Below are 26,384 nucleotides of genomic sequence, written 5' to 3' on the forward strand. Positions count from 1 at the left end.
CTGATAATATGCTTTAGTAAATACACAAAACGTATATTCCTACCTATTTCAAGATGGGTTTGGAGCTGCTTTTTAAAAATATTTTTGATAATAAAAGAGTTAATTCTGCTATTACAAGGCTTCAATTAAGTCAGATTAAGTTCTATAATATATTATAGGTTTCATTAAGAGTATTAAGTATTTAATATCAGATAGAAAGGTTTTAATATTATAACACACAGTTTTTCATGTTAATTTATGGTATAATTTTTTTTAAGCGCATATTGGATTTCTTCCATCCATTCAAGATTCAAAGAAAAGTGACCATAGCTCCAAGTCTTGCCAGCAGTAAGTCCAAACAAACTACCTAATCAGCAAGAGGAAAGTTGTTTTAAGGACTCTGAAAGAATTCTAACTAACAAGGCTCATATGTCTGCTGCTACTGCTGCTGCTAAGTCGCTTCAGTCTTGTCTGACTCTGTGCGACCCCATAGACGGCAGCCCACCAGGCTCCCCCGTCCCTGGGATTCTCCAGGCAAGAACACTGGAGTGGGTTGCCATTTCCTTCTCCAATGCAGGAAAGTGAAAAGTGAAAGTGAAGTCACTCAGTCATGTCTGACTCTTCGCAACCTCATGGACTGCAGCCTACCAGGCTCCCTCATCCATGGGATTTTCCAGGCAATAGTACTGGAGTGGTTTGCCATTGTCTTCTCCAGGCTCATATGTCTAATGAGTATCAAAAAATTGTGAGGAAAATATAGCAGTATGAAGAATATTTTAGTTATATTTATCTGAAACTATCTCAGTATTTATTAATTGCCCAGGGGCTTCCCTGGTGACTCAGATGGTAAAGAATCTGCCTGCAATGCAGAAGACCTGGGTTCAATCCATGGGTAGGGAAGATCCCCTGGAGAAGGGAATGGCTACCCATGCCAGTATTCTTGCCTGGAGAATTTCAAGGACACAGAAACCTGGCAGGCTACAGTGCACAGGTTCACAAGAGTCACATACGACTGAGCGACTAACACTTTTTTTCAGTTCATATATATGCATGCATGCTTAGGTGGACTGTAGCCCACTAAACTCCTCTGTCCATGGAATTTTCCAGGCAAGAATACTGGAGTGGGTTGCCATTTCCTTCTGCGGGGATCTTCCCAACCCAGGGATTGAACTCAAGTCTCCTGTGTCTCTTGCATTACAGGTGGATTATTAACCTGCTGAGCCATCAGGGAAGCCCCATATAGGTATACATATATTAGCCATTTTTATGGCCCTATGCTACTGTACAAAATGAAGCCTACCTACATGTGTTTAAACAACTCTCCCCTTCCCTCTGTGTGTGTGCTCAGTTGTGTCTCTTTTCTACCTCGTGGACTGTAGCCTGCCGGGCTCCTCTGTCCATGGAATTCTCCAGGAAAGAATACTGGCATGGGTAGCCATTCCCTTCCCCTGGGGGTCTTCTCAATCCAGGGATCAAACCCAGGTCTCCTCCATTGCAGGCATATTCTTTTACAGTCTGAGCCACCAGGGAAGCCCATATGTATATATATATACACATATATATACACATATGTGTGTGTGTGTGTATTCAGCTAGAAGAAGCAAAATATGATCTCACATTATTGTCTCAAACTCCTAACTTCAGTTATATAATGTTGGCATTGAAAATGTATACCATCTACCTCATTTTTCTTATTTTACAGACATCTTAGTCATTTTAGGCTGCTGTAACCAACTACCATAAAGTAGTGGCTTAAACAACAGACATTTCTCATGGTCCTGGAAACTGGAAAGTCCAAGACGAAGGTGCTGGCAGATTCAGTTCTGGTGAAAGCCCACATCTGGTTTGCAGAGGCTGACTTGTCACGCTGTCCTCGCAGGGCAGAGAGCAAAGACTCTGGTGTGCCTTCCCCTTCTCATAAGGGCACCAACGCTATCAGATCAGGACCTCAGCCTGATGACCTCAGTGAGCCTCCTCACGACCCCTGTCTCCAAATACAGTCACGAGGTGGGTCAGGATCATAACATATGAATTTGAGGGGATACAAATTTTCAGTTCATAACAACAGGTATGTATCCAAGGGCAGGAAAAGTGAAATTGGTTATTCAAGGTCACAGAAAGTGCCGATGGTTGGCGGTGGGCAAGCCAAAACCGGAAGAGCCCATCGTTAGGCTCCTCTAAGTTTCATTCCACAGTGTACTTACTGACAGGCCAAGGGTTTGTGTTTGTTTTTGCTGGGATCTTAGTTCCCTGACCAGGGATTAAATCCATGCCCTCTGCAGTGGAATCACAGACTCTTAACCACTCCACCACCAGGGAAGTCCTCACGTTTGTTTTTTAACTGAAAATTAGCACATCAACTAATAGTAAATATCAGGAATTCTTTACTCATCTGTATATGTCCAATAATTATAAACATATGCTCTTTATTCACTTGATTGCATGATGAGGATTTAAAGGATTTTCATCTGATTTTTTTTTTTTTTCCTCATCTGCACTAAAATCCTCTTCAAGGATAAATACAACAGAAAATGTATATGAACAAACTAAAGTTTGATTTACCTGCTACCATTAATTTTTTTTCCTATCCACTACCCATAGCTGTTTTTGAAAAAGTAAGTAATTTTTGAACTCAGTATCATCAATATAATAAATAAAGGCCCAGAGCCGACCTGTTTTGAGGCCCCTCAGCCTGAAACATGTCTTGTCTTTTTACTTTTTCTCCTGAGGCTCAGGCTTTGAAGAGAACAAAGTAGTTCTGGAGTTTCTCTTCTTTCCCCAGAGTCATTATCTGAAGAGCAAAGAAAATAAAGCAGAATGTTGCTTCACCAAGGCACTCCTCAATCTTTCATGCCTGTTTAATCTTGTGGTAATGGTGGCATTGTTCCAGGCTATGGGGAAAATAGGCTCTTACATGAAATGCTTAAGCAAAGAGTAATTTATTAATACTAACACAGATGATTTCATAGGAGCTAAAAGAAATAAACAAAAAGAAGAAGCCCTTTAGGCAGGCTTGCAACAATAAAGCACTATTCCCTCAAGGGCCACCCTGAGAAACAGTATTCTCTCTCAGGCCCTTGTCTCTAAAATGTCACACTTTCTACTGCTTTGTCTCAGTACCCCAGTTTATTCCTAGGTACATTAGCCAATGGATGTCCCAAGTGGCTGGGTGATAAAGTACCCGCCTGCCAATGCAGGAGATGTGGGTTTCATCTCTAGGTCAAGAATATACCCTGGAGAAGGAAATGGCAACCTACTCCAGTATCCTTGCCTGGAGAATCCCATGGGCAGTTGAGCCTGATGGGCTAGAGTCCATGGTGTTGCAAGGAGTCAGACTCGATTTAGCAACTAAACAACAAACTAGCCAGTCTCTGGGCAGTCACAACAGAATATCAGAATCAGAAGTTGTAAAATGGATTATTTATTGCCTCACCTTAAAATGACATAATTGCTCCCTGACAGATTATCAAACTTGAAATTGGTTTAGCTTTTCAGTTTGCAAGACAAATTCAGTATAGAAATGCCTATCTGGTGATTTGTATCTGATCAGTCACCAAGAGGAGAAAATAAGTCCAGCTGTTTTTCTCTCAGTTAACAAACAACTATCATTTCCATACAAAATTTTCCTATTTCAGCATATTTTAAGTGGAAATCTTTCTTAAATGCATAAGAAGCCTTCATGACTCTACCAGTAGAGTAAATATGACATACTTTAATTTTTTGCTATAATCTCAGGGTTATCCAAGTGGGTCCTGGTCTTCCTTCCAGATTAAGTCACCGCTTTGTCAATTAGTAGGGCTTCCCTGGTGGCTCAGATGGTAGTCTGCCTGCAATGCAGGAGGCTGGGTTCGATCCCTGGTTCGGGAAGATCCCCTGGAGAAGGTAATGGCAACCCACTCCAGTACTCTTGCCTGGAAAATTCTGTGGACAGAGGAGTCTGGTGGGCTACAGCCCATGGGGTCGCAAAGAGTCGGACATGACTGAGTGACTAACACACTTATCAAAGAGCAACATGGCCTCTCCTAAGTGAACTGGGCAAGGTAGAAAGGACTGTTGTGAGCCCAGGCCAGTGGTTATCAGGCACTGGCACCAGGACCTTCAACTGACATGATTATTCTCAGACGTTCTGGGAAAGAGTCCTATTTAACTCCTCCAGAGCAAAGACTTGGCATGAGACCACAGCTACACCCAAAGTTACAGATGGGGCTGTCTCATAATTCTGTGGGAAATTTGCTTCTTTACTTGGCTTATACTGCACAGTATGTCATTTTCTGCCCACAATTTGGTGAAAAGAGAACTTCTCTAAGCTCCTCTTTGGGCATTTGCACGCAATGCAAAAACTAGGCTTCTGAGAGCCAAGTGTAAGTGAATAAAGGACAAAGGAATAAGATCATCCATTCTCTAAAAACACCTTGTGTAATACAACCCAAAGAATGCACTCTGCCCTCAAGTCTATGGCTAGTTCAGATAAACATAATCATCACCATCCTTTAATTAAATGGATAATTAAAGGTTATAACGGAGAAGGCAATGGCACCCCACTCCAGTACTCTTGCCTGGAGAATCCCATGGGTGGAGGAGCCTGGTAGGCTGCAGTCCATGGGGTCACTAGGAGTCGGACACGACTGAACGACTTCACTTTCACTTTTCACTTTCATGCATTGGAGAAGGAAATGGCAAGCCACTCCAGTGTTCTTGCCTGGAGAATCCCAGGGACGGGGGAGCCTGGTGGGCTGCCGTCTCTCGGGTCGCACAGAGTCAGACACAACTGAAGCGACTTAGCAGCAGCAGCAGCAAAGGTTATAAACATGCTGTCAAATACCAAAAAATAATTTGAACTCAGTCATAGTGATGATTTTTCTATGATTTGGGCAAAGGGAAAATGTCTGAAGAATACAGATAGTCTAAATGATTTAAATATCTATAAGAAAGATACTAATTCAAACTCCTTCACCTACTTGGATATAGTTTCCTAGAAATAAGTTTTGTTGACAGATGTTGATAAATATTTTAAAGAAAACATTATGAAAAAAATAGATTTATAAATATTATGGTTCAAATATAATTTATACACTTCCTTTCCCAAGTTTCTGCATTATATACTAGCTTATATTTTCTTTGATTTAATAGTAGCTGTATTTTGCAATACTTTGATCCTCTTCAAAATCTTGGCATAGTTCCCTTTTGCCTAATGGAGCCCATGTTTTAGCATTATTAAGTTTATCCACTGTTTGGCCTCAATTTGTCCTTCCAATTCAGTTTCTAATCCTCACTGTTCAAAGTCTATACACCCATATTATTAGATATTTTTAAATTCTTTGAGAAAGCCTTATACCATCCTTGGACTATTTCTAAAGTTACCTGCTCCGTGAATCTTCTGTGATTCTTTCTAACAAAAGGTTTTAGTCCTTTATCTGACTTCTGTAGTCTTTTGTGTTTCCCATGTGTCATCCATCATGTATTGTGTTGTATTATTAGCTGTATACATCTTACTTTTCTTACTAGATTGTAAAGCTACTTAAGGGCAGAATATGAGTTATCTGCCCAAATGATTATCACTCACAATACCTAACAGAGTGCCATTCATATACAAAATGCAAGATGATTGAATGATATTACAAATGTATGAGTCATGTCTCTCAGTTACAAAATAGCAGAAACCCACCCAATTTAAAGAGGCTTAGTTCCTAAAAGTGGAATTTATTGACTTATATAAATCGCCAACCCAGGGATTCAGTTGACCTCAACTATAAAGGGATTTATGGCCTCAAAGAATATCATTATAGTTCCCTCTATGAATATCTTTACTCTTTCTATATTTCTTTGTCTTCATTATTTAAGGACATATTTTCCCCATGGAGGTCAAGAAAGGCACAAGCAGCCTTGTGTCACAAACTCCAGAAAAGAAAACCATTGACTTTTTTTGGGTTTCATAAAGTCACAGCAGATAGAGAAATAAAAGCCTAATTTCCTAATGGAACTCAAGAACAAAAGAAATGTATCAGATAATAAAAAAATACCTACAAAATCACACTACATATTATAGATTAACTTTTTAAGAATTTTACAGACTAACATAAGGGTTAGCTTTATAATTTTTTAATTTTAATGAAAATATCAAATCAAGAAATATTACATGACTGTATTGTATGCTCAAGGCATATAAATGTTACAAAAGCCAAAATTAAGACCACTAAAGAATCATAGCCTAGTTGGTGACTGACAAAATTTGATGCATGACAAGTGAAAATAAGCTGTGATATTAATCAAGTGTTAAATATTGCAGCACATATTATAATCTTTACACTAACTCAGAAAATAAAGGATGATTGTGGAGCAGAATAATTATTGAAGGTTTACAGAGATGGTGCAAGTTGTTTTGTTTAATGAAAGGTAGATTGTCTTTGAATTGTTGGAAGATGGTGCGAAGGATGAGAGTGGAAGGAAAGAGAATGAAATGGCTCAGAGGTAGGCATTCTATTTGTAGAGACCTGATCATAGACAACAGCCCATTTATAATGGAGAGTTCATTTTGAGGATAAAGTAAGATGGTTACAGAGAAGTTAATTGACAGAAAATTTTGAATTTGATCAGTTGTAATTTCTCTACATGTAGGTTTGAAGAAGAATAAAGAGGGAAATCCAGTGGCAGGTCATGATATAATTGAAGTTCAGAAGTTGGGTTAATATTTCTCCTGTGAAATAGAGGCCATCAATTCCATTTATGCACATTGTAAGCTATACGTGCTTGTAACGCTAGTGGGCACCAACCACGCTGCAGTGTGAACGGTGCTTCCGAAAGCTGGGAAATACATGATCCTTATAAAGATGTATGGTCCATCTAGATGTCTTCAAGAAACAAAACACATCAACTTGAAAGGGGTAGTAGCTCTGTAGGTACTAGGAAGAAATTAAAAGCTTGAAGAGAAAAGTGGAGAGCAGACAATGGAGTGCTTAAGGCTAAGGAATACAGACTTTATTCTGTGGTTAATTCAGGGAAGCAGGTTCAGGAGCCACTGAAGGATTTTGACTAGAATAGTGAAGTTGCAATCAGTGTTTGAGGAAAATTAAATTAAAGCTACAGGTCAAGGATCGATTCAAGGGGGCAGAAACTAGCAAAAGAGAGAACTATGTAAAGATCATTAGAACAGTTGAGGAAAAAACTGGACCATAGGATAGAAAGTAATGGAGGTATTTTGAAAGGAAAAAAAAAAGTGGTAACAAGAAAGAAAGGCAAGAAAGTGGAATTTTGCGAATCTTTTACAAAGGAAACATATGCCCTGGGATGTATTGTTATTATTTAGATGGAGAATAAAGGACAGAAATTATATTTCTTTTAAATTGCTCCCAATGACTTCACTGCTGGAAGTTACACAGCTCTTTAGAGTTTACAGAGTAATTTCAAATATATTACTCCATATGAGTATAGATGCTTTCTGAAATCATGAAATTAAGCAGTCTTAAGCTTATATAGCAGAGAAGGCAATGGCACCCCACTCCAGCATTCCTGCCTGGAAAATCCCATGGACAGAGGAGCCTGGTGGGCTACAGTCCATGGGGTCGCTAAGAGTCGGACACGACTGAGTGACTTCACTTTAACTTTTCACTTTCATGCATTGGAGAGGGAAATGGCAACCTACTCCAGTGTTCTTGCCTGGAGAATCCCAGGGACAGGGGAACCTGGTGGGCTGCTGTCTATGGGGTCGCACAGAGTCGGACACGATTGAAGCGACTTAGCAGCAGCAGCAGCAAGCTTATATAGAAAGGTAACATCTAAAATGCAGAAATGTTTATTCATCACCTATGATAGAATGCAATGTAATACTATAATGACAAACTTCCATGTGTTTATTTGGACCAGAAAAGAACAGGCAGTAACACCAGAATCTCTAATATCAAACTTTTCCTGTATTTTGGATCTTATTTCTTTCTGGATCTCTTTTTTCTTCAGAGACCATGTTCCCTGTCTTTCCTGTTGCCATCCCTGATCTTCTCTTCAGCATTTTAGAAAAACATTCTTTAACCTACTTCTATCCTGGATCATCTCTTCACTTTCCATCAATCTAAGCTGCTGGCAGCACTAAGTGTCTGTTTTACGTCTCTTGTCTTCTTTGCATTTGCACTTCTCAATCCGTCCCACCTCTGCAAGTTTTTCTCCCTGGTGTTAACACAAATCTATCTGCTGTTTTTGTTGGTCATTTTTTCATTATTTTCCATATTTGACTTCTTGGCAGTGGATGATAGTTTCCTTCTTCATCATTCTTGAAACTCCTGCCTTGGGTTCCTGATCTCATTCCATTATCTCACCTCTGTGCCTTTGACTTCTCCTGTCCCTTCATGTCTATAATCCTTCAGGATTCCATCCTTCATCCTCAATACACTTTCTCTGGGGAATTTCATTCTCTCCTTCTAAAACTTATATATAGACAGCTGTCAATTCAATATCTCCAATCTAAATCCAAAGTGGTATATTTACAATTGAATGTCCCACAGATTGGGACTTCCCTGATGGCTCAGCGGGTAAAGAATCCACCTGCAATGTAGAAGATGTGGGTTTGATCCCTGGGTCAGGAAGATCCCCTGGAAGACGAAATGTCAACCCACTCCGGTATTCTTGCCTGGAGAATTCCAAGGACAGAGAAGCCTGGCAGGCTACAGTCCACAAGTTCACAGGAGTCAGACACGACTGATCACACACACACATGCCCCACAAATGCTCCAAAAACCATGTCCAATACTCAATTTCCCTTGGGTACCTCGAGTCTGTTCTCTCCATACTTGCTTCAGAAATCATGGACCCATTGTCCACACAGAGATCTAAGGTGGAACACAGATAATTGTCTTTGATTCCTTTCTTCTTCATCCTCTATGTGATGGTTAATTTTATGTGTCAACACAATTGGACCACAGGATTCACAGATATTCAATTAAATACTATTTCTGGGTGTGTCAGTGAGGATGTTTCTGGATGAGATTAACATTTGGTAGTCTGAATAAAGCAGATCAAGCAAAAGTAACTTCCTATGGGGCAGTAGGTTTGCCATTATTCCTGCTATTATACTGATTTTTCACAGGGATTCTTCTAAACAATGCTTTCACACAAATCCTTTATTCAAGGTTCCTTTCTGAGGATTCCAAGTTAGACAACCAGTTTTAGTGGCTGGTTAATATTTTCATATAGCATTTATACTATAATTTAACTATTTCCCAATAGTGCAGTGTTTATGTTGTTTCTATTTGTCTCTACAATAATTAGCTTTGCAATGATTATTTTTGCATGCAAAAATGTTCTCATGAGTTCTAGACTGCTGTCTACAGATAGATTCTGAGAAAGGAAATTACTAAACCAAAAGGCATGAAGACACATTTTACAGTGCTTGATCTGCATTGCTGTTAAAAATATTTTTACCACATTAAGCCAATCTTACTGTAAACATTTTTTAAAACTTGCTTTTATTTGTTATGAGATTACTAGAATTATTTGCTTTGATTGATGAGATTAAATATTTTCTTACACATTTACTGGCTGTTTATCTTCTGCTTATAAATTTTGCAATTTTAAATTATCCTAGAATTTTTCAAATAATATACATACAATTATACAACTTAAAACTATTAAATCTATGTTACTAATGCAATCTATTTAATCTATGCAAATATTATGTGTTTGATTTTAAGTTTTTTAATATTAATAAAATACAATTTGATTTTCAAGTAATATAATTTATTTGTTTTCCTTTGTGATTTCTTCTAATGCTTCCCTTCTTAGAAAGTTGTCCTACATTTAATATCAGATAAATTTTCTCTTACTTTTTTCTCCATTTTTTTTCTCTTTCCAATGTCTCTCTTTAACATTTATCTTATGAATCTGTCTGTTATTTACTTTGACATATGGCAGAGATTGAAAATAGATTCCACCTCATATGCCAAGTTGATTCACTCACTCAATAAAAGTGTATGCAGTGTTTACTATGTGCCAGGCACAGTGCTAGACATGATTGTAGAGGCAAATGTTCAGATGGATACTCAAGTCTCATTGGAAGTTCCTCAGTGAGGAAGTGAACTTCACTGATTGCCAGTGTGGGGAGCAGGGGAAGTGAGTGGACTGGCAGCCTAGTGCTGGGGGTTTGCCCTCTTTTTGCATGTTGTGATATCAACTTACTCCTTATAGAAAAGCAGACCTGATGGTCAGGGGATGTGCTCCATAACATTAAAAACTACAAATGAGTAGAAAGCATCATTATCCTGAAGAGAATAAACAGGTTCTCAGGAGTAAGTAAAAATATATGCCTTTCCTCCCATCACCTCTTAACTTCATTTAATCACTTAAAAGTAGCAAGATATAACAAATTATCTTTTCTATAAGTATTTTAATATGGTTTCAATTATACTGTTTTTGTGATTTTAGCTTTTACCTTTTCCATTTAACATTATGAGATATTTGCCTATGCCATAAGCTTCTTAGTAAACACTGAATCTAATTGTGATACAAAAGTGGTTTTAAGTGGACCAATTACTCTTTTCAAAGTAGAGTTAGTTTCTTTTCTTAAATAGATATTTCTAACAGATTCTCTACTTGAGATATTATCAGATAGTCTTGCCCATTTTTTAGGGTATACACACTGAATCCAAGTGAATTAACACAAGCACACATTATCTTAGGTCCTCAAGCAAATTTCCTTTTCTATTAGCCAGACAATGTTTTGAATTTTCTTCTTTCATAACTCTTAAGACCATTCATTCAATAATTTATTGAGTCTCTAAATGGAATATAATCAATAATAGGGCACTTCCTTATGAAATAATGCTCTATATATTCTAATATACTTAAATGTAGCACTTTACATCCTTAACTTACCCCTCTCTACTAGCTCCTTTCCAAAACTGTTTAAGTGTATGCTAATCTAAAACAAAATCCCAAACTCTAAAACCAAACTTTTTCTCAACCTAGTTTCTCAGACCTCAAACTCCACCCAATCTTCTTTCTCAGCCAAACAAAAACAAAAGCAGAGTTCACTCTTACCAAATCTCTTCCCTTAATCATCTATTATCAATGTATTCATTGGAAGGATTGATGCTGAAGCTGAAGCTCCACTAATATGGCTATGTGATGTGTAGAGCCAACTCATTGGAAAAGACCCTGATGCTGGGAAAAATTGAAGGCAGGAGGAGAAGGGGATGACAGAGGATAAGACAGTTGGATGGCATCCCTAATTCAACGGACATGAGTTTGAGCAAATTCCGGGAGATTGTGAAGGACAGGGAAGCCTGCATTCCGCAGTCCATGGGGCTATCAAAGAGTCAGACCACGATTTAGCGACTGAACAACAACCAGCTTATTTCCTAAATTCTGCAATCTTCCAGCCTACCCCTAATCAGTTAACTTTATGGTCTTACTTGGCTTTATCTTAACTTGTCCTCTCTGTAACTCTATCAATAACACTTCCATCTCTCTTCAAAGCACTCTCTTCCCCAACACCTTTGTTTCCACTGTTTTTTCTCTCATAAACCTTGTTCTTAATCACCAGTTCCTCCTTTTATCTCAAGAGCATTTGAATGTACAGTAGAAACCCTTAACTCCTGATAAGGAATTCACAGGATTAGGGAAGGCTCTTCCCCTCTCTGTAAATGGATTCCTTCCCCACCACACATCAGGGCTGAAAGCTTTTGGCACAAGAGAAATAATCTCCAAGTCGTCTGTGTATACCTAACAACCTCTACGCTCAGTAGAGGCAAATTATTTGTTCTAAAACTGTTTATGCAATTGCATTTGTTATTTTTATTATGTAATTTAATCAAATGTTATATAAACTAACAAGATATGAGAGTAAAAAAAGTTTTTTTCTATGAAAGTTAATATGAGCGGTTTGGAAAAGCTTCATAATGGTTGGTAGCTTAAAGAAAAATTATAGTCAAGTGGAAAACAAGGACAAGAAAAAATATTTTTTAAAATATAGATATGTTTTACATGTAGTGACCTTATCATGTACGTGTCCCTAAGTTCTTACACCACTCAATAAAGATAAAACTGGAATCTGAATGATGCTCTTATGGCTTAAATGACAAAGCTGAGCTCCAACCAACAACAGATCCACACACAAAGCAAAGACCTTGGCCCCACATTCAGAGATGTTTAAAGGAAAGTACATTTCTATGTTTTAAGATGTTTATGTATCACTTATTTTTCCCAGTTGGAACTGACTCTGATTAACCTGTTCCAACTGCATTGTCTAAGAAGCATTCATCAGAAGGATCTTGACTACATCACGAGCCCTCTTCTTTCCTTGCTCTGCTGTCTCCCTGAGAAATTTAAATTTCTAAAAAGAGCTTCAGTTTAGACTTTAAACAAATAAGCACCACACTGGTAAGCTCTTCACAGAGGGTCCAAGGTTCATTCATCAGCAAATCCCCATTTCTGCTGTACTCACTGCATTGTACCTTATATGCAATAACTACTTCAAAAATTGTTGTGATTTAAAGCATAATGAAAATATTAGCCCACAAATTACAACCCAAGAATTAGAAATCTGGTTGATAGTGGTGTATTATAAGAAAACTCCTCTGTTTTGATGTCATAATTTGCCCCTTCCCAGCAATCAAAAGAAGCTCAATTGATAATTATAATTGCAAAATTATCAGTTTTAGTTGGGTGGTGGTTCAGTTGTAAGTCATGCCCGCATCTTTTGCAACTCCACGGGCTGTAGCCCACAAGGCTTCTCTGTCCATGGGATTTTCTGGGCAAGAATAATGGAGTTGGTTGCCATTTCCTACTCCAAGGGATCTTCCTGACTCAGGGATCGAACACTCCTGCATTGCAGGCGGTCTCCTGCCTGAATGCTGATTCTTTACCGACTAAGCCACCAGGGAAGACCTTAAAGCTAATTTTTAAAAATCAACTGTAGTTTTCCATAAATGTACACAAATTTGGGTGAACAATGACAAGGAACATTGTAGCTTTCAATTTTATCTAAATTAAGTCTGAAGTTTTGCTAGTCTCTTGAATCCTGGGGTTTCTTCTCTCAGAAGCAATTTCCTCTGAGATAGGCAGGACAGATATAATAATTTCTCCCATTTGACAAATGAGAGAAGGAATGGCTCCAGACTCACCCTTGACCTTATAGATAGTTTGTGACTTACAGATGTATTGTACCAGGCACTAGGTGTTCTGAGTCACTTTTAAATGTTCCAACGCTCCTTTACAATTGGGCAGGAGAATCAGAAACTGAATAGTGAAAAGTCAGACTCTTCAATTCACGAAGATCACTCTTTCCATCAGGCTGGCTAGAACTATGCCTTTAGAATTTAGCCCTTTAACACATTTCCCCACAAAATCTTTGGGAGGAATAATGAGTTAATATTTTGGGGGGGGCTCCAATCTGGTCCAATCACTTCATGGGAAATAGATGGGGAAACAGTGGAAACAGTGTCAGACTTTATTTTGGGGGGCTCCAAAATTGCTGCAGATGGTGATTGCAGCCATGAAATTAAAAGATGCTTACTCCTTGGAAGGAAAGTTATGACCAACCTAGATAGCATATTGAAAAGCAGAGACATTACTTTGCCAAGAAAGGTCCGTCTAGCCAAGGCTATGGTTTTTCCAGTGGTCATCTATGGATGTGAGAGTTGGACTGTGAAGAAAGCTGAGTGCTGAAGAATTGATGCTTTTGAACTGTGGTGTCGGAGAAGCCTCTTGAGAGTCCCTTGGACCGCAAGGAGATCCAACTAGTCCAACCTAAAGGAGATCAGTCCTGAGTGTTCATTGGAAGGACTGATGCTGAAGTTGAAGCCCCGATACTTTGGCCACCTCATGCAAAGAGTTGACTCATTGGAAAAGACCCTGATGCTGGGAGGGATTGGGGGCAGGAGGAGAAGGGGACGACAGAGGATGAAATGGTTGGATGGCATCACTGACTCAATGGACATGAGTCTAAGTGAACTCTCGGGAGTTGGTGATGGACATGGAAGCCTGGCATGCTGCGATTCATGGGGTCACAAAGAGTCGGACACAACGGAGAGACTGAACTGACTGAACTGAACTGAAAATCACTGCGGATGGTGACTGTGGCCATGAAATTAAAAGATGCTTACTCCTTGGAAGAAAAGCTATGACCAACCTAGGCAGCATGTAAAAAGCAGAGATGTTACTTTGCTGACAAAGGTCCATCTAGTCAAGGCTATGGTTTTTCCAGTAGTCATGTATGGATGTGAGAGTTGTACCATAAAGAAAGCTGAGTGCCAAAGAATTGATGCTTTTGAACTGTGGTGTTGGAGAAGACTCTTGAGAGTCCCTTGGACTGCAAGGAGATCCAACCAGTCCATCCTAAAGGACATCAATCCTGAGTACTCATTGGAAGGACTGATGCTGAAGCTGAAACTCCAATACTCTGGCCACCTGATATGAAGACCTGACACATTGGAAAAGACCCTGAAGCTGGGGAAGATTGAAGGCAAGAGAAGAGGATGACAGAGGATAAGATGGTTGGATGGCATCATCGGCTCGATGGACATGAGTTTGGGTAAACTCTGGGAGTTGGTAATGGACAGGGAAGCCTGGCGTGCTGCAATCCATGGGGTGGCAAAGAGTCGGACATGACTGAGCAACTGAACTGAACTGAATGAGTTAATATTCATTCTTTAACATCTTTATATTAATAAATATATCCAATTTGCTTTCCTTTAAGTAATTACCTGAGGAGAAGGAAAGGAAAGTAACAGGCATTTTGAGAAAGAATTTGTTACCTTTTTTAGCATTTTAAAAAATTGAGTTTTCTTGTCTGAATCAAAAAATCTTTTCTTTTGAAACCATAATACTTTTGCTGAAGATGGAGCCATCCTTGGCTTCAGGCATCATTCTCCATCTAAGATTGACACTGTGTTTACCAAAATGAAAACTGATATTAATTGAAACTGGTTTTATTGTTTTGTTTTGGTCTTTTTGCTATTTACATTTTGGCTATACTTGTTTGTGACCATCATTCTGTCCTCAGTCCATGAATGTTTTCTTATGCTTTCAACAGGGAATTCTCAACATTATAATAAAATTTCTAGGCAAATACTGATTTTTTTTCTGGCATTCCTTTAATCCAACTCTTCCTCATCTTGTAAGTCTAAATTTACTTACCATTTGCACTATAATAACAAATAAATCACAGAAACAGAAACTTAACCAGCATATTTTCTGAAGTTATGTGATGTTGAATGAAAATTTCTGCTAGTGCACATCCAAACTGGTAGAACTACCCAGACCCATGAAGTTGCTTGTACACTGTTTCAGAAATGGCATTCCTGGGAATGTATCCTTAAAAAATATAATTTGGTAGATATGAAAACAAACAAAAAGCAAATAAAAATATTCACTGTTAATTATTTAAAAGCTATACAAATGGCCAAATATAGGAGACCGGCTAAGTAGGAATTGTGTGTGCGTGTGCTGTCTCTTCAGTTGTGTCTGATTCTTGGAGACCTTGTGGACTGTAGTTCACAAGGCTCCTCTGTCCATGGAATTCTCCAGGCAACAATACTGGAGTAGGTTGCCATGCCCTCCTCCGGGGGATTTTCCTCATCCAGGGATTGAACCCGTATCTCTTCTGTCTCCTGCGCTAGCAGACAAGTTTACCAGTAGAGTCACCTCAGTGAAAAGGCAGACATTTGAAAATATGATTTAAGACAATATAAAAAAAAGATATTAAAAAGGTAGTGGTAATGAAAAGCATTATACAAAATAATATGCTATTTTATAGCTTTAATTAAATATAACTGCAGATGAGAAAGAAATAGATGGTAATATGCAAAAATGGAAATAGTTGCTGTGCTAAATGAGTTGTTGAAACTTTTTTTCAGCAATTATTATTATTGCTACTTCATTTTTGTTTGACTTTTAATTTCATTGATTTTTTAATTAATAAAGATGCTAATCTTCATGTAAAAATTGAGGTTTAATTGACATATAATATATTAGGTTCAAGTGTACAACATAACGATTTTATATTTATGTGGACTGTTAAATGCTCACTGCAATAAGTCTAGCTATCATCCATCACCATACAAGATTAGTTTCTTTTCTTGTGATGAGAATGTTTAAGATTAGATCCTTAGCAACTTTCAAATGAATATTACAATATTGACTACAGTCATTATGCTGTACATTACATCCTTATGACTTATTTTATAACTGGTCATTTGTACCTCTTTACCCTCTCCACTCATTAGTCCCACCCACCACCGACTTCCTCTCTAGCAACTACCAATCTGTTCTCTATGAGGTTTGTTTTCTTTTGTTTGTTCATTTGTTATATTTTTTAGAGTCCACATGTAAGTGAAATCATCAGTACTTTGGTTTATTTCATGTAGCATAATACCCTTAAAGTCCATCAATGTTGTCGCAAATGGCAAGGTTTCTTTCTTTTTTTTAGCTGAGTAGTATTTTATTACATATGACTCATTATATATACTATCTTCTTGACCCAGGGATCAAACCTGGGTCTCCTGCATTGCGGCAGAAGCCTCTTTTATATGATACCACATCTTTATCCATTCATCTATCAGCAAAAACTTAGATTAATAATACTGTAATAACAGGGAGGTTGCAGAGATCTTTTTGAGTTAATGTTTTTATTTCCTTAGGACAAATACCCATGAATAGAATTGCTAGATCATATGGTAGTTCTATTTTTAATTTTTTGAGAAAGCTCCATACTGTTTTCCATACTGGCTACACAATTTACATTCCCACCAAAAGTGCACAAGGGTCCCTTTCCTCCACATCCTCACCAGTGTTTGTTATTTTTTGTCTTTTTGATAAAGCCATTCTAACAAGTCTCAGGTAGTATCTTATTGTGGTTTTGATGTGCATCTCCCTGATGATTAGTGATGTTGAGCATCTTTGCATGTGCCTCTTGGCCATCTGTATGTCTTTGGAAAAGTGTCTATTCTGGTCTTTTGTCCATTCTTAACTGGATTTTATTTTGCTATTGATCTGTATGAGTTCCTTATATATTTTCAGTATTAACCTTTAATCATATATATGATTGGCAAATGCCTTCTCCCATTCCATAGGCTGCCTTTTCATTTTGTTGATGGTCTCCTTCACTGGGAGGACACTTAGTTTGATGTAGTTCCACTTATTTATTTTGCTTATGCTCTACTTGCTTCTGGTTATTATTGTTCAGTCACTCAGTCATGTCCAACTCTTTGCGACCCCATGGACTACAGCACACCAGACTATCCTGTTCTTCACTGTCTCCGGGAGTTTGCTCAAACTAATGTCCATTGACTCAATGGTGCCATCCAATCATCTCATCTTCTGTCACCCTCTTCTCCTCCTGCCCTCAGTATCTCCCAACATCAGGGTCTTTTCCAATGAGCTGGCTCTTTGCATCAAGTGGCCAAAGTATTGCAGCTTCATGATCAGTCCTTTCAGTGAATATTCAGGGTTGATTTCCTTTAGGATTGACTGGGTTTGAGCTCCTTGCTGTCCAAGGGACTCTCAAGAGTCTTCTCCAACACCACAGTTCAAAAGCATCAATTCTTCGGCACTCATCCTTCTTCACAGTCCAACTCTCACATCCATACATGACTACTGGGAAAACCCTAGCCTTGACTAGACGAATCTTTGTTGGCAAAGTAATGTCTCTGCTTTTTAATATGCTATCTAGGTTGATCATAACTTTCCTTCCAAGGAGTAAGCATCTTTTAATTTCATGGCTGCAGTCACTATCTGCAGTGATTTTGGAACCCAGAAAAATAAAGTCTGACACTGTTTCCACTGTTTCCCCATCTATTTCCCATGAAGTGATGGGACCAGATGCCATGATCTTCGTTTTCTGAATGTTGAGCTTTAAGCCAACTTTTTCACTCTCCTCTTTCACTTTCATCAAGAGGCTTTTTAGTTCCTCTTCACTTTCTGCCATAAGGGTGGTGACATCTGCATATCTGAGGTTATTGATATTTCTCCCAGCAATCTTGATTCCAGCTTGTGCTTCTTCCAGCCCAGCATTTCTCATGATGTACTCTGCATATAAGTTAAATAAGAAGGGTGCTAGCCCTTCTCAAATATAAGATCTTGAATCTCTTGAATTTCTTCCAGTTTTAGGAATAAAACACTAACTTTGTGGAATCCCTTTAGATTTACAATTTGAAATTATTCATATTAAATATATGGCATATAAAAATATAATTATATAATACTATTTTTAAATGAAAACTAAGATCATGGCATCTGGTCCCATCACTTCATGGCAAATAGATGGGGAAACAGTGTCAGACTATTTTTGGGGGCTCCAAAATCACTGCAGATGGTGACTGCAGCCATGAAATTAAAAGATGCTTACTCCTTGGAAGGAAAGTTATGACCAACCTAGATAGCATATTAAAAAGCAGAGACATTACTTTGTCAGCAAAGGTCCATCTAGTCAAGGCTATGGTTTTTCCATTGGTCATGTATGGATGTGAGAGTTGGACTGTGAAGAAGGATGAGTGCCGAAGAATTGATGCTTTTGAACTGTGGTGTTGGAGAAGACGCTTGAGAGTCCCTTGGACTGCAAGGAGATCCAATCAGTCCATCTTAAAGGAGATCAGTCCTGGGTATTCATTGGAAGGACTGATGTTGAAGCTGAGACTCCAATACTTTGGCCACCTCATGCAAAGAGTTGACTCATTGGAAAAGACCGTGATGCTGGGAAGGATTGGGGGCAGGAGGAGAAGGGGACAACAGAGGATGAGATGGCTGGCTGGAATCACTGACTCGATGGACATGAGTTTGGGTGAACTTCGGGAGTTGGTAATGGACAGGGAGGCCTGGCGTGCTGCGGTTCATGGGGTCGCAAAGAGTCAGACACGACTGAGAGACTGAACTGAATTGAAAGAAACAAAAACAAAATAGAACTTACAACAGACCTGCTGCTGCTGCTAAGTCGCTTCAGTCGTGTCCGACTCTGTGCGATCCCATAGACGGCAGCCCACCATGCCCCGCCGTCCCTGGGATTCTCCAGGCAAGAACACTGGAGTGGGTTGCCATTTCCTCCTCCAATAGACCTAGCAAGCCCAATATGAATAGCTCTACCTAAAGGCAGAGTTATGTAAATTCAGTTTATAGGCCTTGAATAGCTTCCCCAATATTGGCCTTTGAAAAGCTCTACACTGATATTTTCAAGAAACTAGCAGCACACTTCACCTTGGAAAAGTAATACTATAAAGACACTGCCATTAGTGGTTTTATGTACTTCTACATACCCTTCTTGAATTTGAAATAATGGATAAGTTCAGGTAATAATTTTTGTTCTCTTTCAAATTTTATGACTAAAATATTGAGTTGTGTTTTATGACCTACATTTATTATATTCTGTAGAGTCAGCCAGCAGCTTTAGGCAAAGAATACCTTTGCAGTCAGAAATAAGACTTGGGGAAGAAATCAGAGGTTTAAAATGGGTAATCATATATTCTGGAAGCAGAGGAATTTTCCAAAGATTTTGAAAAACAACCAAATATTGCATACTGTGTAATATATGAGCAATAATTTTCCAACTCTCTATACAGTTTCTTTTTCTTTTGTGGCCAGGGTAATTATCTATTCATGTGGCCAGGATTGTTGCTATAAAACTTAATTTGTTCCAGAGCAGTTTAGGTAGTTTTTTTGGAGGAAAAGTTTGTTTAACAAATTGTACTCTGACAATGGTAAGGAATTTTTAGTTATGAGGAATTCTGACAAGGTCGCAGGAATTATCCAGTCTCAGTTTTCAGTCTCAAGAGTCACATTGAAAGAATGAAATTTAAACACTGTAGATTTAAACATGGTAGATTCAAAAACAAGTAAGCCTACTTAATATTTGCATGACAGGACAAAACACTGCAACTTTAGATCTCTTTCTTTTTAAATTAGGTTCTTACTCTAATGGACCAGATATAATCTGTTAATATAACTTGTTTCAAAACAATGAGAACATGGCTTCTATAGGAGAAAGAGATGGAAAGGACAGGTTTCTGACCTGAATTATAATCCTGTTGTGCTCCTAGCTTTCTAGAAGGTTCTAGACCTATCACAGTACTTTGATAAGCTTTGCTTTATTTACCAATATGTGAAGAAAATATTTAACCTGGCGGTGATAAGATAGTATATTTGTAAATAAAAGCATTTTTAAAATAATGTAAGTTATCATTTATTAGAGAAAAGCACAAGTCAGGCACACTGAGTTTTCACCCTAGTATTAACATCACAGGCTGCTGCTGCTTAGTCGCTTCAGTGGTGTCTGACTCTGTGAGACCCTATGGACTGTAGCCCACCAGGCTCCTCTGTCTACGGGATTCTCCAGGCAAAAGTCCTGGAGTGGGTTGCCATGCCCTCCTGCAGGGGATCTTTCTGACCCAGGGATCAAAGCCGGTTCTCCTGCATTGCAGGCAGATTATTTACCATCTGAGCCACCAGGGAAGCTCACAGACTAGCTAGATTGTAAATTTGGTTTATTTTATGGCTTTTAATATCACAGCCCACCTAAAAAAATTTCTGCACAGGGGCTGTCCTTAAGCAGTAGTTGTGGCTAAACAGATCTACTCTCAGTTTGAGCACTCACTGGCTATTATTGACAGTGGTGACTAAAATCTGGTTAAAGTATCTCAAAAATTATGCAGTATATGTCATAAATTACATTACTAAGGCTTTTGAGAAATAATTTACTTTTTTAGAATTTAGGTCAAGAGCAAAAGCAAAATTATCAGTTATGCATAAACTCAATTTTCTTTCCCTTCAAGAACTTAGAATAAATGTGCTATGGATTTTCTCTGAAGAGGTTTGTAGTTATTATGTTTGTTTTACTTGTTTTTTTACATAGGGAATCTTATTGGCCTTTAAAATGCAACTTAGCAATGTAACTGATGTATTTTTTGCCACCAATAAAACCAATACATATGACAAAATGAATGCATATTCATTTCAGCCTCTAAGATTTGTTTTTAAATTATTCTGTTTGCAGCCAGGAGAAAAACATGAGATCATTTCTTTCCCCTCTGCCAAAGACAAGATGACTTCCCCAACCCACGTGGGCAGTTGAGCGCTAAGTCTATCACCGTAGCGTGCTCGAGTCTCCGGACTAGTGCCCTGCCACCTGTGGGGATGCGTTAGGACACGAGATGGGGCAAGACTCAGTAGGCAAGGCATCTCTGGTTTACAAGAAAACTGTGGTCATTTAGCTACGTGTGCCTGCCGCATCTGCCCACTGGACAGGGAAAGAAGGAAAGGTGCTCTCTGGAGAGTACACGGTTGTTCCCATTCACTCTCTCCCACTTCATACACTGTATTCCTCTCCCCACGTGCTTTCCAAGTGCAGGATAACAGATACCCTTCCACGCGCGCGCACACACACATACACCGTCTCTCTCCCAGACGCCAGCCGGGACTCGCCTCTCGCGCACCCCAACCTCCCTGCGGCTGGCTCCACGGCCTCTCCCCATCACCCGCACTCCACGTGGGCGTAACCCGGCGCCAGACGGCCAGGCTGCCCAAGGAGCCCTTCGCCCGACCAGGAGCTCGAGGGAGGGCGCGGCCCAGGGGTCGGACGGACAAAGCGGGCGTCCAATCGAGCCCGGTACTGCCTCCCCGAAGGGAGGGAACGGCGGCTCTGACCGGCCCAATGAGCGGGGAGCCCGAGTGGGACTTCCTCCCGGAATCCCGTTGGCCAAAATAGCGGGGCCGTGGGTGACACGTAAGTTGGGTGGGAGGCGGCGGCCGCCGACGTTCGGCAGTCCCGTCAGTGACACCGGCCCGCGGTACCCCCCAACTCGTCCGGGACAGCCGGTCGCCCACCCAGCTACTCACCCCCGCGAGCCGCGCGCCGAGAGGCTGCCTGGAGTCCTGCTCCCTTTGTTGGGGCCGCACCCCCTCCTTTTGGTGGCCACAGTCGCGCAGTGGGAGCCACCGCGAGGGGGCGGGGAGCGGCCGGGGCGGGACTCCGAGCGCCGCCGGGGGCAGCCGGGCCAAAAAGTGGGGAGGAGGGAGAGACGCAGGCAGCGTCTGGGGACCGGCGCGAGGACAGCCCGCCGGAAAGTATGCGGAGGGCCCCCTCCCGGGCCCGGGCACTCGCGGAGAGTCAGCCTCGCAAAAGTTTGGCGGCGGCGGCGGCCGCCTCGGCGGCGTCGATGGCTGCGCGCCCCGCGGCGCGCGGGGGCTGAGCGGGCGCCACTTCCCCTCCGGCCCGGCTTTTGTGTCTCGCGTCTCCTCCTCATGCTGCGTTCGGCCACCTCCTTCGGCGGCCGCTGTTGAGGCGCTTGCTTGGGCCGAGGGGAGGAAGGCACGGCGGCGGCGCGGACGGCCGCGGCGCGGGGCCCAGGCGGGACTATGGGAAACGGGATGTGCTCCCGAAAGCAGAAGCGGATCTTCCAGACGCTGCTGCTGCTAACCGTGGTGTTCGGCTTTCTCTATGGCGCGATGCTCTACTACGAGCTGCAGACGCAGCTGCGGAAAGCCGAGGCGGTGGCGCTCAAGTACCAGCAGCACCAGGAGTCCCTTTCCGCCCAGTTACAAGGTACGGTTAACGGGATGCGCGCGGCCAGTGGCCAAGTTTGCCTCGCGCCTCCCGCCCTGGCTGGAAAAGTGGCTTTGGCGAGCCGTTGGCCCTGCGGGCGCTGCCACCTCTGACCTTCAGGGACAGCAGAGGCAGCCCCTCCGGGCCTCCGGATCCCGGAGTGTCAGAAGAGATGACACCTCCTCACCCTCCGGCCTCCTCCGGCGGTTACATTTGAAATTGGCAGCACAACCCATGTCCCACTGGGCGATGGGATGGGCGGGTGCACGCTGAGTCTCTTACCCCAGCACTTGTCATTTGTCAAAAGTCCCAGCAGCCATCTAGGCAGACACACCAGGATCCCTGCCTCCGCTCTGCCAGCGCATCCGGAGGAGCTTGGTTTTCTGGTTTCTAGGTATTTGCTTTTCAGCTGACTGTCAGTAGCCTAAGAAATGGGCAGTTTGGCCGAGACTTCTCAAACTCTGCTGTTTTTCCCCCAAGGAAATTAAGCCTGACCCAGTGGTCCGAACTAATGCCCTAGTTTAATGTAGCCTACACTTGCTAGTATCTTATTTCTGCTAACTCGGTAGTGTGACTTTAGAGGTGTTCAATGTGTTGGGGAAAGTCCACACTATTGTTCAACATCCTGCAGGTATGTTTTTGGAAAAATTTTTTTAAAAAGGTTGAATTGTTTTCCTAATTAACTTTTAGTTTATCCCAGAAGGGGGGTGGTTGGGTGTAGGTGTGTGTGTGTGTGTCTGTGTGTGTGTGTTACAGTTAGCCTTGAGAAGCTCGAGAGGAGAAACCTGGTTTTTCACTTCGCCAAATACACAGCAAGCACAATGTGAGCAAGACCTGCAGAATGACTTAAGCTCCTATACTTCTCTTTTAGAATCCCATTTAATGTAAATTTCAGGCACATAAAAGATGCGTGACTGCAAATTCAGAACCAGGTGGCCTTGTTAAGAGCAGCGTCATCATGTACATATTTTTTGAAAGCTTTTTCTTGTACTCTTGGTTGGTTTTCAACACTCATACAGCCCTCTCCCTAACCAGAACAAGTAATAATAGTAAAGGGCTGTGAGTAGTGAAATGTTGACAGTCTTTGCTGATAATGCAAATAGAGCTTATTTCACATCACTAGGAAGATACAAGCTGCATGGCTGGTTTCTGTCACTGTATATTTATACAAATATAAAACAGATGTCTTTTCAGGACTTAGCTATTTTGAATGTTCTCTCTAGTTAAAAAAAAAAAAATAAGAAGAAAATGATCCACAGCTGATTCTTGGTCTTATTTGTTTTTCCCAGTTTAGAAGTAAAGGAAGTATTTTTAGCTTACTGAAGCTGTGACACCACAGGCAATGAAAATATGTGAGCCGGGTTTGTTTCAAAAGGAAAATCTGTTTTGATTCAGCCTTAGGTTAAAAAGTTTTTTTCTGTAAAATGTGTTGAAATTTACCCATGAATTACTGTTGGTTTGCACAGTAAGGATATTTATTTATTTACTTAGAAGACACTAGTGCTTTCCTGGTGAAGTTCAGTGCAGTTAGACCTAGGGAAGTATTTGCCATTTAGGAGTACAATGGCAGGACTGCATTTTCACACCTGTGATAGAAAGGGTGTATGGTGGATGGTAGAAGGTTGGTGCCTTGTTCTTTTAGTTCAGGAGACTGGAGAGCAGGTGCTATCAATAGTTCACCAAAACACCCTCAGCACTGCGCAGTGTCTGACCCTGAGGGAGGGTCAATGTATTTATTTATTCACTCAACAAACAAAAATTAACTGTGGTAAGAAAACTAGTTCCAAGCACTTTTGTTTGCTTTCTTAGATTTCATTTCCCTGTCTGCTTTTTTGAAAAAGCCCAAGTAACAACAGTGAAATATTTAACCCAAGCACCACATTTGCCTTAATTCCCCGCGGTGGAACTCATTGACTGAGGAGGTCCCAATATCTGAGTCGTAGCCTATATTTGCAGTATTCTATTTCGAAGATCAGGCTCAGTGTCTTTTCTCCTTTTATTTGCCTTCTTCTGGTGGTGGTAGTGGGGAAGAGGGGTAGTACTTGGTATCCAAGACCATTATAGTGCATAGCAGTTGCTTTGCTGCAGGAGGTGGAAAAAAAAAAAATGTTGTAGCCAGTTTGAATGAGTGACCTTACAGTCCATTTCTTAATTTACCCTTTTGCTATTTCCTTTTGAATCGTGGTGCTGCAGCAATTGCAATATGATTGTGTGTGAAGAATTATTTCCCACTCAGATTACAGTTTCTTCTTCTATAGTTTTTCTTTTTTCACACTTGACTTCTATTCTGTGGCATTTTATTTTTAATTTCACATCTGCAGGGAATTTAATAAAGATTTTTTGATGGCAGGCAGCTTTTCTTCCCTTTTCCAATGACAGATGACATTGTACTTGGCAGTGCTATGTACGACCAGCATAGATTTGTTTTTAGGACATTAGACTTGTTTAGCTATGTGAGATCTCTTGACCTGGTTTGGATTAAAATCAGTTAATTATGAGTGGCAAAAAAAAAAAAAAATTCTGGTTGAAAAACTTTTAGTTTGGCCATGTAATCTGAAGGTGTCATTTGTTAAATGAACATATTTGGGTCATCTTCAGTTTAATAATGGGTTGTACACTAGACATTATTCTAAAAGTAGGTTAAGTCTAACTCCAAGTGCATTTTGGAGTCAAACAGTCTCATAAGTAGGAAATGGTGGGGGTGGTGGTGAAAGTTCTAGACTTAGCAATGCCCTCTCCACTAAAAACAAATGTCTGTGTCTGCCAGCCTAGCCTCTCTGTCTTCCACCCATAATATTCCTTAATTATATTGAGGAGTAGAGCAGAGGTTACCTCTGGTGGCAGAGGCAGTAGTAACAACCTTTGATTAGCTCAGTGTTTAGGTAACTTAAAAATTAAGAAAAAAACACTTTTTGGGCCACCCACCATTTTCTGTGTCTATAAGGCGTATCTGAGCTTTTACTGCCCATTAGAATCACCTGGGCAGCTCCCAGGCCTATTAAGTCACAATCTGTGGGGGTGGAAACCTTCTGGCAAGCTCCCCAGGTGATTGCAGTGCGCAGCCAAGGTTGAGAACCACAGCTCTGTAGTCTTGAGACTGAGCTGATTCACACATTGACTTCACTGGCTTGGCTGAAAAGACATTTGACTTTTTTTTTTCTTTTAACCCAAGCATGTGATTCAAATTCTAGCCCTGCAACTTTTTGTGTGATCTTGGGCCTCATTTTTCTTATTTATATAATGGAGATTAGAATGGCCTATTTCATAAAATACTATAAGGATAAAATAATTAATACCTGTGAAGCTTCTGGGCTTCCCTGGTGGCTCAGTGGTAAAGAATCCACCTGCCAACACAGATCCCTGGGTCATGAAGATCCCTCAGAGGAAGAAAAGGCAACCCACTCCAGTATCCTTGCCTGGGAAATCCCATGGACCGAGGAGCCTGGGGGGCTACAGTCCATAGAGTTATAAAAGAGTCAGACACGACTTAGCAACTAAACAACAGCAAATGAAGCTTCTAGCACATACCTAGCACATAGTAGGTACTGTTCATTCACAATTAGCTTTTGTTATCATTACGGTTTCTGTTCAAGAGATTTGACCTCTTTTTCTTCCCACGGTTGCCATGGGTAAAATTTTGAAATTCACAGAATTTGTTTTTATAATTAGCTCCTTTTTTGTTGTACCTAAATGCACATCAAAGAAAATACGTGGACTGGCGTAAATCCAAGTACTTTACTCTGGAGAAGGGACCCTCCCTGATAATTTAGAGTTAGAATTCAAGTCTGGTTACTAATTAACTGTATATTATGTCAGTTTAGGAGAGGGAGTGATAGCCAGAGATAGGAGTAACCTTGTGCAATAAGATCTGGGAGAGGGATGTAACTATGTAAAA

General features: G+C 40.5%; 1 protein-coding gene across 10 annotated transcripts in view; it reads left to right on the forward strand.

Moving 5' to 3' along the window:
• The first annotated feature begins 21,954 nt into the window (after positions 1-21,954).
• The window catches only part of GOLIM4 (golgi integral membrane protein 4), an 84,010-nt gene continuing 79,580 nt past the window's right edge, over positions 21,955-26,384 (forward strand). For 2 of the 10 annotated variants that reach the window (XM_055569149.1, XM_055569150.1), the window contains exon 1: positions 22,736-23,120. Coding sequence is in view for 4 of the 10 variants with exons in the window: in XM_055569143.1 (XP_055425118.1) it covers positions 22,303-22,489 (187 nt within the window). In the remaining 6 variants the exon portion in view is untranslated. Of the gene's footprint in view, positions 22,490-22,735; positions 23,121-26,384 lie in introns of those variants that run through there. The other 8 variants (XM_055569143.1, XM_055569145.1, XM_055569142.1 and 5 more) reach the window with 8 other exon arrangements.

The sequence above is a fragment of the Bubalus kerabau genome, chromosome 2 (genome assembly GCF_029407905.1).
Source record: "Bubalus kerabau isolate K-KA32 ecotype Philippines breed swamp buffalo chromosome 2, PCC_UOA_SB_1v2, whole genome shotgun sequence".
Classification (NCBI taxonomy): Eukaryota; Metazoa; Chordata; class Mammalia; order Artiodactyla; family Bovidae; genus Bubalus; species Bubalus kerabau.